The sequence below is a fragment of the Hyperolius riggenbachi genome, chromosome 2 (assembly GCF_040937935.1).
Source record: "Hyperolius riggenbachi isolate aHypRig1 chromosome 2, aHypRig1.pri, whole genome shotgun sequence".
Taxonomy (NCBI): Eukaryota; Metazoa; Chordata; class Amphibia; order Anura; family Hyperoliidae; genus Hyperolius; species Hyperolius riggenbachi.
The window spans coordinates 55,181,950-55,203,824 of NC_090647.1; the positions used below are offsets into that span (position 1 = coordinate 55,181,950).

The 21,875-nt window shown below is 46.3% G+C and overlaps 1 protein-coding gene across 1 annotated transcript; it reads left to right on the forward strand.

Moving 5' to 3' along the window:
• Positions 1 to 709: 709 nt before the first annotated feature.
• Positions 710 to 21,643, forward strand: LOC137543804 (RAC family serine/threonine-protein kinase homolog). Its single transcript, XM_068264884.1, has 3 exons — positions 710 to 762; positions 19,321 to 19,449; positions 20,489 to 21,643. The coding sequence occupies exons 1-3, from the start codon at positions 742 to 744 to the stop codon at positions 20,687 to 20,689; spliced, it is 351 nt and encodes a 116-aa protein (XP_068120985.1). The 5' UTR covers positions 710 to 741; the 3' UTR covers positions 20,690 to 21,643.
• The last annotated feature ends 232 nt before the right edge of the window (positions 21,644 to 21,875 follow it).

Consider the following 21,875-nt stretch of genomic DNA (forward strand, 5'->3'; position numbering starts at 1 on the left):
GGGTTATACAGGTGGCAGCCATTAGCAATTCCTCCATTGCCGGACACTACCTACTCCAGCATTTTGCCAGATTTTTTTCCCGGCAATTTGAAAGGAAGGGAGGGGTTTCTCCAATAAATGTAAAATATTTAATATTTGTCATCATGCAGCTGAAAAAAGGCTGCTATTTATTATTATGATTTAGAAAATACATTTTATTTCTGAAATCTTGTATTTTTAATTTGGGTCCACTTTAAGGATGAAGTTATTAGGAACCCAGTCGCTGTCACCAGTAGATGGAGCTGCTCTGATGGTCGGGGATAAGGAGCGACCTGTGACAGTAGATAATAATATAAAAAGTACAAGTTTGGGAATAGCAATGCGATAGTCTTTCTTCTGCAATGACTCAAGAGGGCTTCACAATTCATCGGGAGATAAAATGACTCATAAAGAGATAAAATCAGATACATAAAATCAGTATACATTAACATGGCAGTCTGGCTTTGCGTGATAGCTGGCGAGACCTTTTCCTTGTCATCACAAGACTTCATCTGGAAGCTGTTACAAGAGGTGCAAAATGTCAGCAGCTTGTCTGATGTAAAATATTTTTATTTTAATCAAATATATTTTTGTAATATTTTATAGTTTTAATATTTTACAGGGGCTGTTATAGCGAACACGTTGTATCCAGCGCAGGAGATTTGGGCGCAGCCGGCGCCACCATAGACCGTAATAGGAATTACGGTTATTAGAACAGACCTTATGAGATGTTGTGTGGAAGGGGTATGGCCCGATTGAATACAAAAAATATTGATATATATTATTTGTAAAAATACAAAACTTTATTCATCACTTGCAAAAGACAATATACAAAATTAGCATAAAAACATATATGGCAGCGGAAAATCCCACATCCCCAACGACCCACACCCCAAAACCCACTGAACCTAGGGCCCTCTAATTCAGAAAGAATCTAACCAGTGGACTCAGTGCACGTAGATAATGGCTGAAAGCTGCGCAGCTTAATAAACAAAAAAATCAAAAAATATATCAAAAAATATATCAAAAAAGAAAAACAAAATCAAGGAACAAAAGAGTCCAATCTAGCCGCATGACTATAGCCAGAGTTCATCGTGGATATTCCAATATAAAGAGAGGCCTAAACAAGGAAAAGCAGGTATCCTCAACTCTCAGCAAACCATGCAGGCATCACCTCAGGTATTGTCAGCTCATTGATATTCACATGTGCTCAAATGCTTATTTGCTTATTTGGCTCTTCCTGATATCCATACTGACATGTGCATGTAGATTCCTGTGTCTCTGGCAAACAATGCCTGTTGCACATGCATAGAGAGCCGGATTGTGCAGCGTTAGGTGGAAGCAAAAGTCCATGCAAGTAGTTCAAATGAACACAGACAGATTGGAAGATATTAGCATTGTTGGCATGGGAAGTACTTTGCAGAGAAGCGTATTAGAGCTGAAGACAGATCAAGCAGCCAGTGAATACAAAGCAGCAGCAGCCATAGAGCATGATGGCAATGTGTGTCAGCCAAAGCAAATGGATTGCATAAAGTTGCCCAATGGGCTCTTACTCATCCGGACAGGATTCCTGCAGGTGTCAGCAGCGTTTGTCCGAGAGGAGGTGATGTCCTATTGGAGCATGGGGAAGTCAGGCACCAGGAAGGTCCGCCGCCATATGAGAGGACGGCGTCCTCGATCGATTTCGCCGGCTACTACCGGCTTCTTCAGGAGGCGTGTCCAAACAGCTGTGACGCACTCCCTATGTAGCAGCCGCCGCCCAATCCAGCCGCACAACACGGCCACTCGCGCCCCCGCCCCCGGGCCAGAGCGAGCAGGGGGGCGGGGCAGGCAGACACGACGGGCGAGCCAACCAATAGCGCGCCCGGCACGTCCGCCAAGCCCCGCCCCCCCGCACGCAGGCCCGGGGGCAGGGGCGAGAGAGACCAGGAAGCCGGACCAGGCAGCGGGGACACACAGGGAGCGCGCACAGACCATCCATAGACCAGATAATTACTCAATTAGATATCACATTAGACATATTATAACCAACTTTTTATCATAAATAAATCCATATAGGACAGCAGCTAGTAAAGTAACCCTATATAAGATAATATGCCCCACAGGTAAAATGGGCACCCTCCAATTGCATATGGTGCCAATCCTGTGGGGCAAATGTGCCACCACAACGGTGGAATTAACAAACATAAATCTAGATTAACTAGCAAGGCTGCGAAAATGCTCCAATTGAACAGATGGTCACCATTAAGCCCACAGATAGTGGCAGGGGAATGCAGCAGCACAACAGCAGAGACCCACAAAAATCAAAACTCAGAGGGGCAGAAACGGGACATAACTAATGTTCTCATTTAAGCCAGGATATCTAGTTGCATCTAACTCAAATATCCATCTGGCTTCCTTTTGTAACAAGAGACGATCCATATTACCTCCTCTAGGTGAGCCGTGGATCCTGTCCAATCCAATAAATCGTAGAGATAAGTATCTCCCATTATGGGCTTCCTTAAAGTGCCTTGCCACCGGGGTGAGATCGGTCGCCCTCGAACTCTTGATACTAGTAATGTGCTGTGACATTCTCGAGCGGAGTTCATTCTTAGTCTTTCCCACATAAAATGCTCCACAGGGGCAAATCAATAGATAGACAACCAGAACAGTGCCACAATTAACATAGTGCGAGAGCGACCAATCCCTACCATCCGGCAGCAACACACTCCTTCCAACCTGAATAAATCGGCACATAGTGCAACCTCCGCAGGTATATGTGCCCGTTAACTTACAATGCTTGGTACTGGACCGGGGATCCTCAAAGTGGCTATTCACCACCAGATCACAAAGAGAAGGTGCTCTGCGAAAAGATATAAGGGGAGCATCTGTAACAATGGTACTTAGTTTGGCATCGTTCGTCAAAATATGCCAGTGTTTCTGTAAGATACGTGAAATCTCTCTATGCTGAGCAGAAAATTTGGTGCAAAATCTCGGTCTCTGTCTCTCGCCTCCGGCAGGGCGTTGTTTCCCAGCCAGGAGCGATGTCCTTGAGCTTGCATCCGCCCTTTTATATGCTTTAATCAGGTTCTTATCATTGTACCCTCTTTCTCGAAATCTCGACCTCAGGCGAAATGCCTCTTCATGAAAGGTTTCATCGTCGGAACAATTCCGACGGATACGTAAGTATTGACCAGTAGGAATACCTTTGATAGTATGTGTGGGGTGGAAGCTTTCCGTCCTTAACAGGGAGTTTGTCGCTGTCTCTTTTCTATATAAGCATGTTGATATATGGCCATCGCCGGAGATCGAGATCAGGAGATCTAAGAAAGGAACGTGCGTTGGGCTCATCTGCATGGTAAATTTAAGATTACGAGTATTGTTATTGATAATGTTGACAAATCGATTGAGGAGATCGAGATCTCCCGTCTAAAAAACGAGGATGTCATCGATGTACCTGTGCCACGCCACAATGTGGCACAGGTACATCGAGAGACCCTCATCCGCAAACAGTTCCCTTTCCCACGCCCCCAGGTACAGGTTGGCATACGATGGAGCACACGTGGTGCCCATCGCTGCTCCCTGCACCTGGAGGTAGTGGGACCCCTCAAAGAGAAAGAGATTGTTAGTCAGAATAAATTCCAGTAAAGTCAGCAGAAATATGTTGTGAGCTGTGTACTGAATACCCAGCTCCCCCAAAAAGATGCTCACCGCATCAACCCCCAATTGATGGGGGATGCTAGAATAGAGGGCCTCTACATCCAGAGCCACCAGCAAAGTACCAGGGGGCAATTGCAGGCCCTCAAGGGCTCGCAATAAAAAAGATGAATCGCGTACATAAGATGGTAACGATTGTACGTGTGGCTGGAGATGTCTATCGACATACATACTGGCACGTTCGGTTAGAGAGCCCCAACCCGATACTATCGGACGACCCGGAGGTTTACTCAGGTTCTTATGGACTTTTGGTAATGCATAAAAAGTCGGTAAAATAGGATTCAAAACTTTCAAAAAAGTAGCAGTATCATGGTCAATAACTGTCCGAGCGAAAGCATCCTCGATGATGTCAAACAATGCCCCCTGACACCGCATGGCTCTGGATGGAGGGACCCTCAAATAACATTCACGTCTGTTTAAGATCTGTAAACACATATCCCTAAAGAATTCCGCTTTCATCAGCACCACGTTGCCCCCCTTATCAGATGGTTTGATCACCCATTCTTTATTTGTGGCCAATTTAGAAAGCGTATCTCGTTCAATAGTACTTAAATTGTCAGTGTCCGACTTGTGCCCCCCGAGTCTTGAGATATCCCTCTCTACCACTTCAACAAAAGTCTTCAAATTTGGACATAAGGTAAAAGGTGGAAATTTCTTAGATTTGTTACGTAAACCGACCTGGTCCAAGTGAGGGACATGGTAGGATGCGAAAGACCCCACCAGGTCCGCCGCCGCACCATGGGTCACTGGATCCTGCAGATCCATCAAATCCTGAAGAGCAGCAAAGTCCTCATCTGACCACGGCTTCTCCACATCACATGTGGGTATTCGCTGTAATTGATCCCCGTATAGAGCCTGCAGTAGGATCCTTCTGCCAAAATGGTGTAAATCTACAATGGTCTCAAAAATATCCATGTTGTGTGTGGGGCAGAACCCCAAACCTTTAGACAGTAACGTATAATATTCATCGGGGATATTCACTCCTGTAAGATTAATGATTTCTAAATTTCTGTTTACCACACCCCCATCCTTTACATTAGAGCCTCTCATCTCCCCACCCCCTGTCCATTGGCTTAAAAAGCCGAGGCAGCTGATGAGGAGGGCAAAGCTACATCGGAGTCTTCCTGACATGATGAACTGGATTCTTGTTGAACCAATTCTTTATTTTTTATCTTCTTACTTCCTGTCTTTGGTGGACCGTCTTTAATTTGTTTGTGTCTGAGGTTATATTGGCGAGGATTATCGTTACCAGATATGGAACTGCCTGAGGCTGCTCCACTGCCGCCCCTAGGGGAGTCAGATTCCTCTGTGCCAGAGGGATGTTGTACAGGATCCTCTCTAGGAGGCTTGGGTTTGATGGGAATCCTTTTCCTAGGATTGCTCCACCTATAGGCGCAGCCTGTCTTATATGCTGTTCTATCCTGCAACACTTTTTTATCCCTATATATCACCAGGTTTTTGTTAAACTGGGTAATATGCCTGTCTAATTCCTCACTACGTGTTTTATAGAGAGGATCCTCAGAAAATGAACTGATAGATTCAGTCACCTTCTGGATTTCCTCTTCCAAAGTGTTTAAATCCTCTGTATCCAATTCATTCATTAAAGTCAAACAAATTTTTGCGCAGCATTCAAAATTTCTCTCCCACCGCTTTTTGAAATCTTCACTGAGATTTCTACGGTGAGGAAAAATCTGAAACCGTAGCCAGAGAGGAGAGAACTGCTCATCCAGGTAAATTTTGTTGTACTTAATATTCCACCAGATCCTAGATTTTCTTTCATATAATCTGTTCAATCTCCTAAAACCACCATTAATTAATTGCTGTGCATCTCTGGTTCCCTGTGTCTGCGTGCACTCCCGTTCCACCCGTGCCAAAAGATTGTCCCACCGGAGCATCTCGCAGCCTGTTTGCTGTAAATAACACCCTTCGTATCACCCCGGGCCCTGAGGGTCCACTTAACCTCTATCAATTAGGTATTAATCTCCAAGGGTGCACTCAGGTGTAGATAATTTTGTGGTCACTCGGGACATCCCCCTCCTGTTGCAAATTAGAACAGACCTTATGAGATGTTGTGTGGAAGGGGTATGGCCCGATTGAATACAAAAAATATTGATATATATTATTTGTAAAAATACAAAACTTTATTCATCACTTGCAAAAGACAATATACAAAATTAGCATAAAAACATATATGGCAGCGGAAAATCCCACATCCCCAACGACCCACACCCCAAAACCCACTGAACCTAGGGCCCTCTAATTCAGAAAGAATCTAACCAGTGGACTCAGTGCACGTAGATAATGGCTGAAAGCTGCGCAGCTTAATAAACAAAAAATCAAAAAATATATCAAAAAATATATCAAAAAAGAAAAACAAAATCAAGGAACAAAAGAGTCCAATCTAGCCGCATGACTATAGCCAGAGTTCATCGTGGATATTCCAATATAAAGAGAGGCCTAAACAAGGAAAAGCAGGTATCCTCAACTCTCAGCAAACCATGCAGGCATCACCTCAGGTATTGTCAGCTCATTGATATTCACATGTGCTCAAATCCTTATTTGCTTATTTGGCTCTTCCTGATATCCATACTGACATGTGCATGTAGATTCCTGTGTCTCTGGCAAACAATGCCTGTTGCACATGCATAGAGAGCCGGATTGTGCAGCGTTAGGTGGAAGCAAAAGTCCATGCAAGTAGTTCAAATGAACACAGACAGATTGGAAGATATTAGCATTGTTGGCATGGGAAGTACTTTGCAGAGAAGCGTATAAGAGCTGAAGACAGATCAAGCAGCCAGTGAATACAAAGCAGCAGCAGCCATAGAGCATGATGGCAATGTGTGTCAGCCAAAGCAAATGGATTGCATAAAGTTGCCCAATGGGCTCTTACTCATCCGGACAGGATTCCTGCAGGTGTCAGCAGCGTTTGTCCGAGAGGAGGTGATGTCCTATTGGAGCATGGGGAAGTCAGGCACCAGGAAGGTCCGCCGCCATATGAGAGGACGGCGTCCTCGATCGATTTCACCGGCTACTACCGGCTTCTTCAGGAGGCGTGTCCAAACAGCTGTGACGCACTCCCTATGTAGCAGCCGCCGCCCAATCCAGCCGCACAACACGGCCACAATTACGGTTATAGCGGCACACAGTGAGTAACTTTGGCGCCGTCAGAAGACAGAGCTGAAGTTACTTTTAAAACACTGTAATTCAGCCGCCAGCAATAGCTGGCAGCCGCCGAATAACATCATTCCCTACCATCCCTGTGGACCTGGAGGGGGAATAGTAATTAACGCCTCCGGGACTTGTGCAGCAGCAGAGTAAGCCGTATTTATCGGCTGTATCCTTCGCCCACATCTCCAGGCGGCGATGTCACTCTACTCCTATTATAGATGCGTTTGTACCATTGATTACACTTTAGATAACATTGATTTAGTGCTTTGTTTGCCTTTCTTTTTTTTAACCTCCCTGGCGTTCTAATAAGATCGCCAGGGCGGCTGCGGGAGGGTTTTTTTTAAATAAAAAAAAAACTATTCCATGCAGCCAACTGAAAGTTAGCTGCATGAAAGCCCACTAGAGGGCGCTCCGGATCCGTAATTCTGATTGCCTCCGGCGACCAGAATAAACAAGGAAGGCCGCAATGAGCAGCCTTCCTTGTTTTGCTTACCTCGTCGCCATGGCGACGAGCGGAGTGACGTCATGGACGTCCGCCGACGTCCTGACGTCAGCCGCCTCCGATCCAGCCCTTAGCGCTGGCCGGAACTGTTTGTTCTGGCTACGCTGGGCTCGGGCGGCTGGGGGGACCCTCTTTCGCCGCTGCATGCTGCGGCGGCGATCAGGTAGCACACGCGGCTGGCAAAGTGCCGGCTGCGTGTGCTCCTTTTTATTTGGGGAAAATCAGCAGCAGGGCCTGAGCGGCAGTCTCCGGCGGTGATAGACAAGCTGAGCTCGTCCAGACCGCTCAGGAGGTTAATACATCTGTATATCAATACACGGTATACCTGATAGCAGTCTGCACAGTGTGCACACCAGGACTGCTGTTGTACCAACAATCATTAACCCTCTGCACTCAAACACTCACAACAAGCGGGAGCTCTAGTAACGATAAGAACAACTGGAATGCAAGTTCGGTTGCACTAATAGAGGATATCCACTTCCAAAATGGCTTGCATGCAATCGTATTTAGTGATGGGCCGAATATAAAATTTTATGTTCGCTGATTTCTAATCCGAATCTCCCAAAAAATCGCAGAATCTGGCAAATCTCCATAGACTTCAATGGGCAGGAGAATTTTAAAACCTACAGAGACGTTCTGGCCACAAAAGTGATGGAAACGTTGTTTCAAGGGGCCTAGCACCTGGACAGGGGCATGCTGGAGGGGGATCCATGCCAAAAGTCCCACCAAAAATTATGTAGTTGACACAGAGTCGTGTTTTAATCGCTAAATGGCAAGTCTCATTACAGTTCTAAATTGGTGGAATAAAGTGCTTTAAACATCCGGCGTGTGTACATGTCGATCAGGTAGTGTAACGGTGACGCCCGTTTCACACTGACAGATGAAAATCCAGGTTTAACGCAGCCCGCAAACAACCGCAATGACCTTTAGTGATTACCTCAGGTGAGCATATCTTTATTTTTACCAGTTGCCACCTCCAGGACATAAATGTTAGTCCTCTCAGCGGCAATCTTTGTGTAGTGGGGTGTAGTGGCCGCCGTGCTTGTGCGCACATTCATGGGAGTGCAGGTGATTGCGGTTTTCTAGCCCCTATGGTCAGGCTGAGGTGGTTCAAGGACAGTTAACCCTCCTGGCGGTCTATTAAAAACCGCCAGGGGGGCAGCGCAGCAGTTTTTTTGTAATTATTTTTTTTTAAATCATGTAGCGAGCCTAGGTCTTGCTACATGATAGCAGCGGCATCCCCCTACCCTCTTCGATCGCCTCCGGCTATCGGCGATCAGGAAATCCCGTTCAAAGAACGGGATTCCCTGGAGGGCTTCTCCCGTCGCCATGGCGACGGGGCGGGATGACGTCATCGACGTTGTGACGTAATCGGGAGTCCCGATCCACCCCTTAGTGCTGCCTGGTGCTGATAGGCCAGGCTGCGCAAGGGGTCTAGGGGAGGGGGGCATCGCGGCGGATAGCGGCGAAAAAAAATTGTGCAAATTGGGCCCAGCAGGGCCTGACAAATCCTCCTGCGCGGCTTATACCGCTAGGAAGGTTAAGTGACTAAAAAACACTGATTCTTACTGAGACCTTATTACAATATTTCACTTCCAATCAGCATTTCTGATCGCTCGAACGATTTTTCGCTAGAAATTGGATTGTTAGTGGCCACCTTAAGATCTCCAGGGAATGACAAACTGCACTGCTCACACCATTATATAAATGGGCTGCACTAGTCTGCCACAGGAGCGGAGAGCCACAGCCTACACTTAGATCACAATGGCTGTTAATATATACACTAGTCTACCTAAGCCCGTATAAAAACAGGCTCTAGGTAGGAAAATTATCACCACCTGGCATGCGCACCTGCAACGCGCGTGCCCGCCACGCGCACCCACCGCCCTGCTCCCTGGCCTCATCTCCCGTCCCAACGGCTTTCTGTACTGCGCACATGCGCAGTACAAAAAAGCTTCGGTCGGACAGACAGGGAAAGATGCTGATGACGCAAGGACAGTTAGGTTTTATTGTATAGGATACAAGCAAGGGAAGCATTAGGGTTAGGGAATTGTTTGTATGTAAATTGACCACTCCCCTCAGAACCTTGTTTCCCATTAAAATCCTGGGCCATCAAAAGGACGAGCACAGCTTCCCTTGCTTGTGTGGGTTTATTTTAGCAGCCATTGGGGTCTGACTGCAGGGCTGTAACTGCATTTGGAATAGCGGACAGCCCCAGCACCCGTTATTTCCCTAAAGTGGCTGGATAGTGTACTGGTGAAGGGTAGTGTTGGGCGAACAGTGTTCGCCACTGTTCGGGTTCTGCAGAACATCACCCTGTTCGGGTGATGTTCGAGTTCGGCCGAACACCTGACGGTGCTCGGCCAAACCGTTCGGCCACATGGCCGAACTAAGAGCGCATGGCCGAACGTTCCCCGAACGTTCGGCTAGCGCTGTGATTGGCCGAACGGGTCACGTGGTTCGGACCCGAACGCGCTCTGATTGGCCGAACGGTCACGTGGTTCGGGTAAATAAATACCCGAACCACGTCATATCTCCGCCATTTGTCTGTGGGTTTAGCTTTGGGTAGGCAGGCAGGGTAGTTCGCGCTCCAGCCACGCTAGCCAGGGTCCCCCCCAGTCATTGTGTGTCGCAGCTGGGAACAGTAGTACACCGCTCGTTCAGCCACACTATATAGCATTCTGTGTACTGTTCTGTGTCTGCTGGGAATAGTGGTACACCGCTCGTTCAGCCACACTATATAGCATTCTGTGTACTGTTCTGTGTCTGCTGGGAACAGTAGTACACCGCTCGTTCAGCCACACTATATAGCATTCTGTGTACTGTTCTGTGTCTGCTGGGAATAGTGGTACACCGCTCGTTCAGCCACACTATATAGCATTCTGTGTACTGTTCTGTGTCTGCTGGGAACAGTAGTACACCGCTCGTTCAGCCACACTATATAGCATTCTGTGTACTGTTCTGTGTCTGCTGGGAACAGTAGTACACCGCTCGTTCAGCCACACTATATAGCATTCTGTGTACTGTTCTGTGTCTGCTGGGAATAGTGGTACACCGCTCGTTCAGCCACACTATATAGCATTCTGTGTACTGTTCTGTGTCTGCTGGGAACAGTAGTACACCGCTCGTTCAGCCACACTATATAGCATTCTGTGTACTGTTCTGTGTCTGCTGGGAACAGTAGTACACCGCTCGTTCAGCCACACTATATAGCATTCTGTGTACTGTTCTGTGTCTGCTGGGAATAGTGGTACAACGCTCGTTCAGCCACACTATATAGCATTCTGTGTACTGTTCTGTGTCTGCTGGGAACAGTAGTACACCGCTCGTTCAGCCACACTATATAGCATTCTGTGTACTGTTCTGTGTCTGCTGGGAACAGTAGTACACCGCTCGTTCAGCCACACTATATAGCATTCTCCACAGAAAATGCAGACCGTCTGACTCAAATTAAAATGAATCAATCCTGGATTGGAAACGACTACGCAACACTCCAGGACCCCAACCAAGTAACATGACCAATGAACATCTGGGATGGTTTAGCGTTTCCGGTCCCTGTTTATTGAACCTCTCATCTGTATTACACTTATGACTGCATGGCGGCAAAAAGCATTGCTATATCCGCACGCTTTTTGTCCTCATGCAAGGCCTGGGTTGCGTCTCAAAAAGCGTGGCCTTCTCCTCCTGCGCCTCCTCCTGTTCCATCATGTGTGCTGCTGCTGGGTTAGCGTTTCCAGTCTCTGTTTATTGAACCTCTCATCTGTATTACATTTATGACTGCATGGCGGCAAAAAGCATTGCTATATCCGCACGCTTTTTGTCCTCATGCAAGGCCTGGGTTGTTGTGTCTCAAAGCGTGGCCTTCTCCTCCTGCGCCTCCTCCTGTTCCATCACGTGTGCTCTGTGCTGCTGCTGGGTTAGCGTTACCGGTCCCTGTTTATGGAACCTCTTCTCTTTATTACATTTATGACTGCATGGCGGCAAAAAGCATTGCTGCTATATCCGCACGCTTCTTGTCCTCATGCAAGGCCTGGGTTGTTGTGTCTCAAAAAGCGTGGCCTTCTCCTCCTGCGCCTCCTCCTGTTCCATCACGTGTGCTGCTGCTGCTGCTGGGTTAGCGTTACCGGTCCCTGTTTATTGAACCTCTTATCTTTATTACATTTATGACTGCATGGCGGTAAAAAGCATGCTATCCGCACGCTTCTTGTCCTCATGCAAGGCCTGGGTTGTTGTGTCTCAAAAAGCGTGGCCTTCTCCTCCTGCGCCTCCTCCTGTTCCATCACGTGTGCTGCTGCTGCTGCTGGGTTAGCGTTACCGGTCCCTGTTTATTGAACCTCTTATCTTTATTACATTTATGACTGCCTGGCGGTAAAAAGCATGTTACCTGTGCAAAGAAACATGACATTTTCAGCATTTAAAAGACAATTTTTCCTTTGAAACTTTACAATCAATTTTCTCAAAAACTATAAGCTCTTTTTGCTAAATTTTTTTTCCTCTTGTACCCACTCCCAAGGTGCACATACCCTGTAAATTTGGGGTATGTAGCATGTAAGGAGGCTTTACAAAGCACAAAAGTTTGGGTCCCCATTGACTTCCATTATGTTCGGAGTTCGGGTCGAACACCCGAACATCGCGGCCATGTTCGGCCTGTTCGGCCCGAACCCGAACATCTAGATGTTCGCCCAACACTAAGGAAGGGCATTGCCTCTGATACTGGAGACAACAGTGCTCGACCACAGGCAATGCGCTGTAGGAGGCGTGCAGCTGGTACAGCACAGGCGCTGTGATGCTCGGCTCCAGCAACCCAGAAGAGGGTGCTGGAGGGCATTTACACACATTGAAGAGGCAGAAAGGAGAACAAAGGGAGCGATGGGCATCAGGATGGCTCCCCATACATGACTGCTACCCCCATTTCTCCTATTGTCTTCGGTTCTGATATCCTTTAAAGGACATCTGTAGTGAGGAGAATATGGAGACTGCCATATTTATTTCCTCTTAAACAATTCCAGTTGCCCAGCAGCCCTGCTGAGCTATTTTGGCTGCAGTAGTGTCTGAATAACACCTGAAACAAGCATGCAGCGAATTTTGTCAGATCTGACAATAATGTCAAACACCTAATCTGCTGCATGCAAAGTATTAGAGGCAGAGGATCAGCAGAATAGCCAGGCAACTGGTATTGCTTAACTAGTTAACGGCAAGCTGCCTTATTAAAACATCCTATTTGAGCCTGTTAATGGCAACAGGATGTTTTAATAAGTCACTCGCTCTCTCTGCTGCTGCTGTGCACGCGTGCACAGCCCCCCTTTCCGCCGTTACCCATCGGGACACCGTGTTCTGTGATTGGGGAAGAGGACCATGTGCTGCTCTACCCAATCGCAATGCTTGGAATGAATGGACATGACCCCGATCAGGGCCCATGTCCATTCATAAAACAGGAAGCAGTCGGAGGCAGTAAAATGTAAAAAAAAGTGAACACTTCCTATAAAACAGGTGAGTGTTTGCAGCGCCATCTAGTGGCCAAAAAGTAAAATTAAACATACACATACGTACACTTATAATTAAATATTAATAAAATTAATAACTTATACTTCAAAGCCCCCCTACAAAAAAAAAAAAACACTTGTAAAAAAAAAATCTGCTTTTTTTAATTTATATTTTATGAGAGTATATTACTATTACTTTACTACATAGGGGCTTGTAATTCTAGACCGGACTAAAACAAAAAACAGAAAAATATCACCTATATGTCCAAATAATATACTATCGCCATACATTGTGATAGGGACATAATTTAAATGGTTTAATAATCGGGACAAATGGGCAAATAAAATGTGTGGGTTTAATCCATAGTAGAACGTTTTATTTTAAAACTATAATGGCCGAAAACTGAGAAATAATGCACTTTTTCAATTTTTTTCTTATTCTTCCCACTAAAATGCATTCAGAATAAAAAAATACTTAGCAAAATGTGCTACCCACAGAAATCCTAATTGGTGGCGAAAAAAACAAGGTATAGATCATTTTGTTGTGATAAGTAGTAATAAAGTTATTGGTGAATAAAAGGGAGGAGCACTGACAGGTGAACATTGCTCTGGTCCGTTAGGGTAAAAACTAGGGATGGGACGAATCCACAATTTCTTCGAATCCGAATCCGGATCCGAATCTAAAAAGGTTCTCGAATATCTCGAACCTTTCGAATCCCGAATCTAACGAATCCTGCACATACGAATTGTGCGATCCGTGGTATAGTTGCCCGCAGTATAGGTAGCGAGGTAAAGGTGCCTTCAGTATAGCTAGCTAGGTATGGGTGCCTTCAATATTGGTAGCTTTCAGTATAGGTAGCAAGGTATATGGGCCTTCAGTATAGGTAGAAAGGTATATGGGCCTTCAGTATAGGTAGCAGGGTATATAGGCCTTCAGTATAGGTAGCAGGGTATATGTGCCTTCAGTATAGGTAGCAGGGTATATGTGCCTTCAGTATAGGTAGCAGGGTATATGGGCCTTCAGTATAGGTAGCAGGGTATATGGGCCTTCAGTATAGGTAGCAGGGTATAGGGGCCTTCAGTATAGATAGCAGGGTATATGTGCCTTCAGTATAGGTAGCAGGGTATATAGGCCTTCAGTATAGGTAGCAAGGTATATGTGCCTTCAGTATAGGTAGCAGGGTATATGGGCCTTCAGTATAGGTAGCAGGGTATATGGGCCTTCAGTATAGGTAGCAGGGTATATGGGCCTTCAGTATAGGTAGCAGGGTATATGGGCCTTCAGTATAGGTAGCAGGGTATATAGGCCTTCAGTATAGGTAGCAGGGTATAGGGGCCTTCAGTATAGGTAGCAGGGTATATGGGCCTTCAGTATAGGTAGCAGGGTATATAGAGGCCTTAAGTATAGGTAGGTATGTAGGTAGGTATAGGGGCCTTTAGGTAGGTAAAGGGACCTTCAGTATAGGTAGCAGGGTATAGGGCCTTCAGTATAGGTAACAGGGTATATAGAGGCCTTAAGTATAGGTAGGTATGTAGGTAGGTATAGGGGCCTTTAGGTAGGTAAAGGGACCTTCAGTATAGGTAGCAGGGTATAGGGCCTTAAGTATAGGTAGGTATGTAGGTAGGTAGGTATAGGGGCCTTTAGGTAGGTAGGTATAGGGGCCTTTAGGTAGGTAGGTAGGTACGTATAGGGGGCCTTTAGGTAGGTATAGTGGCCTGTAGGTAGGTAGGTAAGTATAGTGGCCGGTAGGTAGGTAGGTATAGTGTCCTGTAGGTAGGTAGGTAGTTAAAGGGACCTTCAGTATATGTAGCAGGGTATAGGGCCTTAAGTATAGGTAGGTATGTAGGTAGGTAGGTATAGGGGCCTTTAGGTAGGTAGGTATAGGGGCCTTTAGGTAGGTAGGCACGTATAGGGGGCCTTTAAGTAGGTAGGTAGGTATAGAGGCCTGTAGGTAGGTATAGGGGCCTTTAGGTAGGTAGGTAGGTAAGTATAGGGGCCTTTAGGTAGGTAGGTAGGTATAGGGGCCTTTAGGTAGGTAGGTAGGTAGGTACGTATAGGGGGCCTTTAGGTAGGTATAGTGGCCTGTAGGTAGGTAGGTAGGTATAGTGGCCGGTAGGTAGGTAGGTATAGTGTCCTGTAGGTAGGTAGGTAGTTAAAGGGACCTTCAGTATAGGTAGCAGGGTATAAGGCCTTAAGTATAGGTAGGTATGTAGGTAGGTAGGTATAGGGGCCTTTAGGTAGGTAGGTATAGGGGCCTTTAGGTAGGTAGGCACGTATAGGGGGCCTTTAGGTAGGTAGGTATAGAGGCCTTTAGGTAGGTATAGGGGCCTTTAGGTAGGTAGGTACATATAGGGGGCCTTTAGGTAGGTATAGGGGCCTGTAGGTAGGTAGGTATAGTGGTAGGTAGGTAGTATAGGGGGCCTTTAGGTAGGTATAGGGGCCTGTAGGTAGGTAGGTATAGTGCCCGGTAGGTAGGTAGGTACGTATAGGGGGCCTTTAGGTAGGTATAGTGGCAGGTAGGTAGGTAAAGTGGCAGGTAGGTAGGTGTCGCTCCCCCCCGTGCCTCCTCCGCTCACCCCCATGGCCTCCTCCGTCCCCCGTGCCTCCTCGCTCACCCCTGCATAAGTATCAACTCACATGTCCAGTGGAGCGCAGAGCGGCAGACCTCGTCCTTACTTCTCGGTTCCCTCTAGTGGCCGGACCGGCTTTTACTGATGACGTCATTGTAAAAGCCGTCACTAGAGGGAACCAGGAAGTCAGCGAGAGGTCTGCCGCTCTGTCTGCGCTCCACTGGACGGGTGAGTTGATACAAAGTATGCGGGCGGCCGGGCGGAGGAGGCGCGGGGCGGTCGGAGGAGGCGCGGGTCGGAGGAGGACGAGTGCGAGCGGCGGATGCGCGGCGATGCAGCGTCGGGATTCAGCGGATTCGTAAAGTGGAAAATGGCGTCGGGATTCGAATCCACGAATCTCGAATATTTCCCAATATTCGAGGGATTCGTGGATTCGCCGGATTCGTCGTCCCATCTCTAGTAAAAACCCCTTGGGGGTAAACTGGTTAAAAGGAAATAATAAATATGGCAGCCTCCATATCCCTGTCATGTCAGTTGTCCTTTATCCCTTTACATGATCTGTTTTTTTTTTTTTTTTTAATGTGCAAATACAATTTATGGCAATGAAATACAGAACATTTACCCACCAAGCTATGGTGTAACGATGTGCTGGTGGCCTGTGACAGTTCATGCATGTTGAGAATAGCTGTGCTACATTGAGGCAGGGAACACACTTGACTCTGCATACTTTTTCTGCACACCAAGTGTGTTTCCATGCAGGAAAACGCATGCTTTTTTTTCACAGCAGCTGATGTAATTGATAGAGAAAACTGCCAACATGTGCTGAGTCATCATGCAGAATGTCAGTTTTTTTTTCTGCACGCGAACAACTCAGTAAGTGTGTACTAGCACATTGATTATCATGAGTTCTCAGTTTTTCTGTGCAGAAAACGCGCACGAAAACAGCCAAGTGTGTTCCCTGCCTCACTGTCATATTTAGAGGGGAGGAGGAGAAGCAGGAGGCTTCCGTGAGGGTACCATTCTAGTCCTGCACACCAAAGTGGGATATCTACCTCCCATGAAGCGGCGTGTACTGGACGAAGACACTCTTAAACCTCTAGAGACCATCCTAGAGGAAGAAGAGTTGGACAGCATTCCTCAGCCTGACGAGGAAGTGCAACCACCACAAAACATCCAGGAGGTTCCTGAGCCTGTGCCTGTTATCCAACAGGCAATTCCACCTGGCATCCATGAGGAACCCCTGGAAGAGAGACGGGAGCCAGAAACTGAGCCCCAGCCCAGTGCAGGACTGTCTGAAAAGACACCTGAACGACTGGGCAGAGTTGGCCGGTTTCTGGGACGTGCCAGGAAGTTCCTGAGCAGACTGTGCAGCTGCACACCCCGTCGTAATAGAAATGATGATGCAGAGGCTGCAGGTAAATATTATGATATGATATAGGGCATCTCTGAATGAGATTCATGTATTCACATGCTTCTCATTTTTCTTTCCCTTGGGGCCCATTTCCACTAGATGCGAATTAGTGTAGATTTGCTGCACACGAATTCGCATAGCAATGCATTTCAATGGGCCTATTTCCATTATACAGTATGTGAAATTTGCATCCAGAAATAAAAATCTGTACAGTAGTGCAGTACGTTTCTGGGCGCTGCATGAGATTTTCAGGTCCGTTTTTTGCATTTGCATTTTGCTGTGCGTTTTCGTTAACGTCAATTGGTATATATAAAATCGAATCGGATAGCATGTATGTGTGTATGTATGTGCCGCCATCCGGGGCCGGATTTGTACTTTTTACCGCCCAAGGCCAACTACAGTATACCATCTGTATGGTTGTTGTCTCTGTGTGCCCCAATGAGAAATCTACTTACTTTCTATTATTGGATGTCACAGACAATAGCTATTTCAGTAATATGCATATAGATTATAAGTTATGTTTTCCTTAACAACTTTTGTGTTATGTTTGCCATCTCATTAATGATGGACCCATTGTGTCTCCATGTGAGTTAGGCTGATGTGTACCTGCAGGATAGCGCTTACAGGACTTGCAGGGATGACACAAGTACAGGACAGAGAGTTCAAAGGTTAAAGCTGTCCTTGTATAAAGGGATGGCTGCATAAAACAGCTTTACTGCCCCTCACTGAGCCGCCCCTAAATTTCTTGTGCCCTAGGCCATGGCCCATGGGGCCTTGCCAGAAATCCGGCCCTGCCGCCATCACTCGAAAACGTCTTGAACGATTTCAATGAAACTTGGTATACAGATCCCTCACTACCTGGTATGATATGTTCTAGGGGGCTCTGGCCCCCCTGCACACCTGGGCGGATCCACAAACAGCCAATCAGATTTCACCCATTTACATCAATGGAGAAATGTAAAAGGCTGCCATTCTCACCGCAATAAAGCCAGAGTCCACAAACTTGGCATAGCTGGTCACTTGGTGACCGAAGTGAAAAATTTGGGGAAAGTGGGCGGAGCATAAAACAGCCAATGAAGTTTCAGCAATTCGTTTTCAATGAGAAAATGTAAACTGCAGCCATTCTTAGACTGTTTATCGCAGGGTTTTGAAACTTGGCACACTTGGTTACTGGGTGACTGGGATTAATTTTCAGGAAACTGGGTGGAGCCTATAACAGCCAATCAAAATTCACCTATTGATTTTCAAGGGGAATATTTGGACTGCTGCTACACTGTTAATGTCAGAGGCCTCAAACCTGGCACAATCGCCCATTGGGTGCCTGAGGTTCAAATTCACGAAAAAAGGGCGGAGCCACAAACAGCCAATAAGATTTCTTTGGTGGATAAACTGTTTCGATTTACACATTTTTGATGCCAGGAGCCCGAAAGCTCACAGACTTGGTCATTAAGGTAATTGAGTGACTGTGTGTCAAGGGTACAGAAAGTAGTCAGAGCCAAAAAAATCTCACTGCGAAATGTAAACTGCAGCCATTCTTACATTTTAATGGCAGGACTCTTAAACTTCACACAGGTGGTCACTGTCAATGGAAAAAATGGAAAAGGCTGCCATTCTCATAGTAATAAAGTCAGAGCCCCAAAAATTGGCACAATTGGTAACTTGGTGACCGAGGTGAAAAATTAAAGGAAAGTGGGTGGAGCATAAAACAGCTAATAAAATTTCTACAATTTATGGCAGGCTACTCAAACTTGGCACAGTTGGTCACTGGGAGACTGGGATTAATATTCAGGGAAGTGGGTGGAGCCTACAACAGCCAATCAAAAGTCACCTACTGATTTTCCAGGGGAATATTTAAATTGCTGCCATTCAAACACTTTTAATGGCAGAGGCCACAAACCTACTACAGTCGGTCATTAGGTGACTGGGGTTCAAAATCAGAAAAGGGGTCTGAGGCACAAACAGCCAACCAGATTTCTTTGATTGATAAACTGCTTCCATTCTTACATTATTGATGCCAAGAACACCAAAGCTCATCAGATCTACCTAATGGGCACCCCTGCTCTACACCTTTTCTAAATTTACTCCCCAGTCATCCAATGATCGACAATAGCAGGTTTGAGGTCTCTGCCACTAACAGTGTAAGAATGGCAGTAGCTGAATTTAAGCCCTTTAAGATCAATAGGTGAATTTTGATTGGCTGTTGTGGTCCTGAATATTAATCCCGGTCACCCCGTGACCAACTGTGCCAAGTTTGAGAACCCTGCCATTTACAGTGCGAGAATGGCTTAAGTTTACATTTTCCCATGACAAAAATTTTGTGGTTGTTGGCTCCACCTGTAACGCAGTCCGTGCTGCGACTATGTATTAATATGAGACATATCTATGCGCTTGAGTCTTACGGAAGAAAAGCGTTTTACAAATGTTATTCTATACTATTTCTGCCACTAATGCTCTTTTGTCTTCCTTTACAGCTCCTGTGTCAAGATCCTGAAGAGCGTCAGACTCTTGTCAAGGATATTCGTGACCACCCCTTCTTCCAGAAGATCAACTGGAAGGAGCTGGAGGCTGGAAAATGCACCTCGCCAGTTGTAGTGCGGACTGTAAGTACATTTTCTGCAGCACTTTACTGAAAACTAGGGATAAGCACAAATTTTGCATAGTTATAATTCGCAATTATGATGCAAAATCATAATTAGTTACGCTTATAACCATAATGAGAAACCACAATTTCGCAGTTAAAGGACTTACGAGGTGAAAAGAGGAATAAAGATAAATACCTGTGTGCAATGTTGTTCTATGGAGGACGCCATCTGCGCCCTCCCTTGCATTCCGTGCAATTTCTGTACATGTATGCAGCCCCAGGTCACATCCCGACCCCACACCATGGGTCAGGCTAGCTTTCCCCGCATAAGATGGCAGCCAGGATTGCCGTGGCTGCGCAGTTCGCATAGACGCAAAACACCTCTGTGGGATGTCACGTAGCTGGCACTCCCGTCTATGCGGACTGCCCAAGCGTGGCAATCCTGGCGGCCATCCTTTACGGGGAAAGCTAGCCCGACCCATGGTGGGGGGTCAGGATGGGGTTTTTCACCTCGGAAGTCCTTTCATTTCAACTTACTAGCAAACTCCAACTTACTAGCAAAACCCCCATGTATTGCTTTTGTCACCAAAATTGCTAATGGAAACAGTGGGACAACAAAACAACAAAAACATTTTTCAAAAAGACCTTGGAGGTTTTGAGAAAACTGTTTTAAAAATTCAAAAGGAGAACGCAAAATGTAATTTTATCGGACTTAAGAACCATTTTTTTCTTTGAGATTTTCAAATCAATTCTCCAAGACAATGTCTTTTTGTAAAGATTATTTGTTCCCACTATTACTCTTAACATAGGTAGCCATATTGGTGACGCCACCATGTATGGGGGCTGTGCTATTAATGGCTAAACTTAGCACAAAATCAATTGAATTTCCAAATTGTAATGACGTGTGGCCATAATCGCAAAATTTTACATTACATTTCACATGATCGTAATTAACAGATTGCGATCATCTACTAAGAAGAACATCAAACAATTTGTGTAACTAAATGTTCCTCAGAGAAGCTGACAAGCTAACCGTTTACTGTGTTTTCTCCCTGCAGGGGCCGGAAACAGAAGCATCAGAAGACATTGATATAGATGCAGTTCTGCCGCCCACAGATCCCGCGAGCCGCCTCTCTCCAGAGGAACAACAACTGTTCAGCGGCTTTTCCTGCCAAAGATCAGGGCCGCCATCAGAAATTTTGGGGCCCCTCACAAATCATCAGTCCGGGCCCCCCCCCCAAACTGAGAAATGTGCGTAGCCATTACATGTTGGCAGAGCTAGTTGGAGGCTTGCTGTCCACAAATTAATCACGAATAACCACGGTGGATACTCGTGATTCAAGTTAGCTCTAATTGCCTAATTGCCACAGCTGAGCGGCTAGATGCGGCGGGGTTAATTACCCAGAAAGCCGCTCTCCGCCCAGCGTTTCAACGAGGTGCAAGTTTCCGAATGGACGCGTTGCAAGCCTCGATATCGAGCACTTCCTCCTTCAAGCCGGAAGGAGGAAGTGCTCCATCATTTTTTTAGAACCTCCCAGTTTTATTTTCTGTTTAAAAAAACTAAAAAAGTAGGTTTAATGCTATTGTCTCATATGGTAATGATTCAGCTTTTCCCATAGTCTCGCAGTTAGCAATCATGTGACCCCCAACAAGACAAATTCAGCAATCATGAGGCCCCCAACAAGACAAATTCAGCAATCATGAGGCCCCCAACAAGATAAATTCAGCAATCGTGAGACCCCCAACAAGACAAATTCAGCAATCATGAGGCCCCCAACAAATCATGAGGTCCCCAACAAATCATGAGGCCCCCAACAAGACAAATTCAGCAATCTTGAGGCAATGAGGCTCCCAACAAATCATGAGGCCCCCAACAAGTAAAAATTCAATCATTAGGCCCCCAACAAGACAAATTCAGCAGACATGAGGCACATAAATAGACAGCATTTCACATAAATAGGCATAATGCCCCCTTATTATGGTAGACACCTCTCACCTGGATTCTGACAGGGACCCCCAGGTTAGGTAGTGAGTGACATGGAGCCCTTTTAGGTAGTGAGTGAGTGACAGGGAGCCCCTTTAGGGAGTGAGTGAGTGACAGGGAGCCCCTTTAGCTAGTGAGCGAGTGACAGGGAGCCCCTTTAGGGAGTGAGTGAGTGACAGGGAGCCCCTTTAGGGAGTGAGTGAGTGACAGGGAGCCCCTTTAGGGAGTGAGTGAGTGACAGGGAGCCCCTTTAGCTAGTGAGTGAGTGACAGGGAGGCCCTTTAGGGAGTGAGTGAGTGAGTGACAGGGAGCCCCTTTAGGGAGTGAGTGAGTGACAGGGAGCCCCTTTAGCTAGTGAGTGAGTGACAGGGAGCCCCTTTAGCTAGTGAGTGAGTGACAGGGAGCCCCTTTAGGGAGTGAGTGAGTGTGACAGGGGGCCCATTTAGCTAGTGAGTAACAGG

What these genes read in the sequence shown, in the direction of transcription:
- LOC137543804 (XM_068264884.1), top strand. Translation starts at nt 742, where the DNA reads ATGAGATGTTGTGTGGAAGGG. An exon ending in TGAGATGTTGTGTGGAAGGG is followed by an intron (nt 763 to 19,320) that starts GTATGGCCCGAT and finishes CTTCCTTTACAG; the next exon opens with CTCCTGTGTCAAGATCCTGA. An exon ending in CGCCAGTTGTAGTGCGGACT is followed by an intron (nt 19,450 to 20,488) that starts GTAAGTACATTT and finishes TTCTCCCTGCAG; the next exon opens with GGGCCGGAAACAGAAGCATC.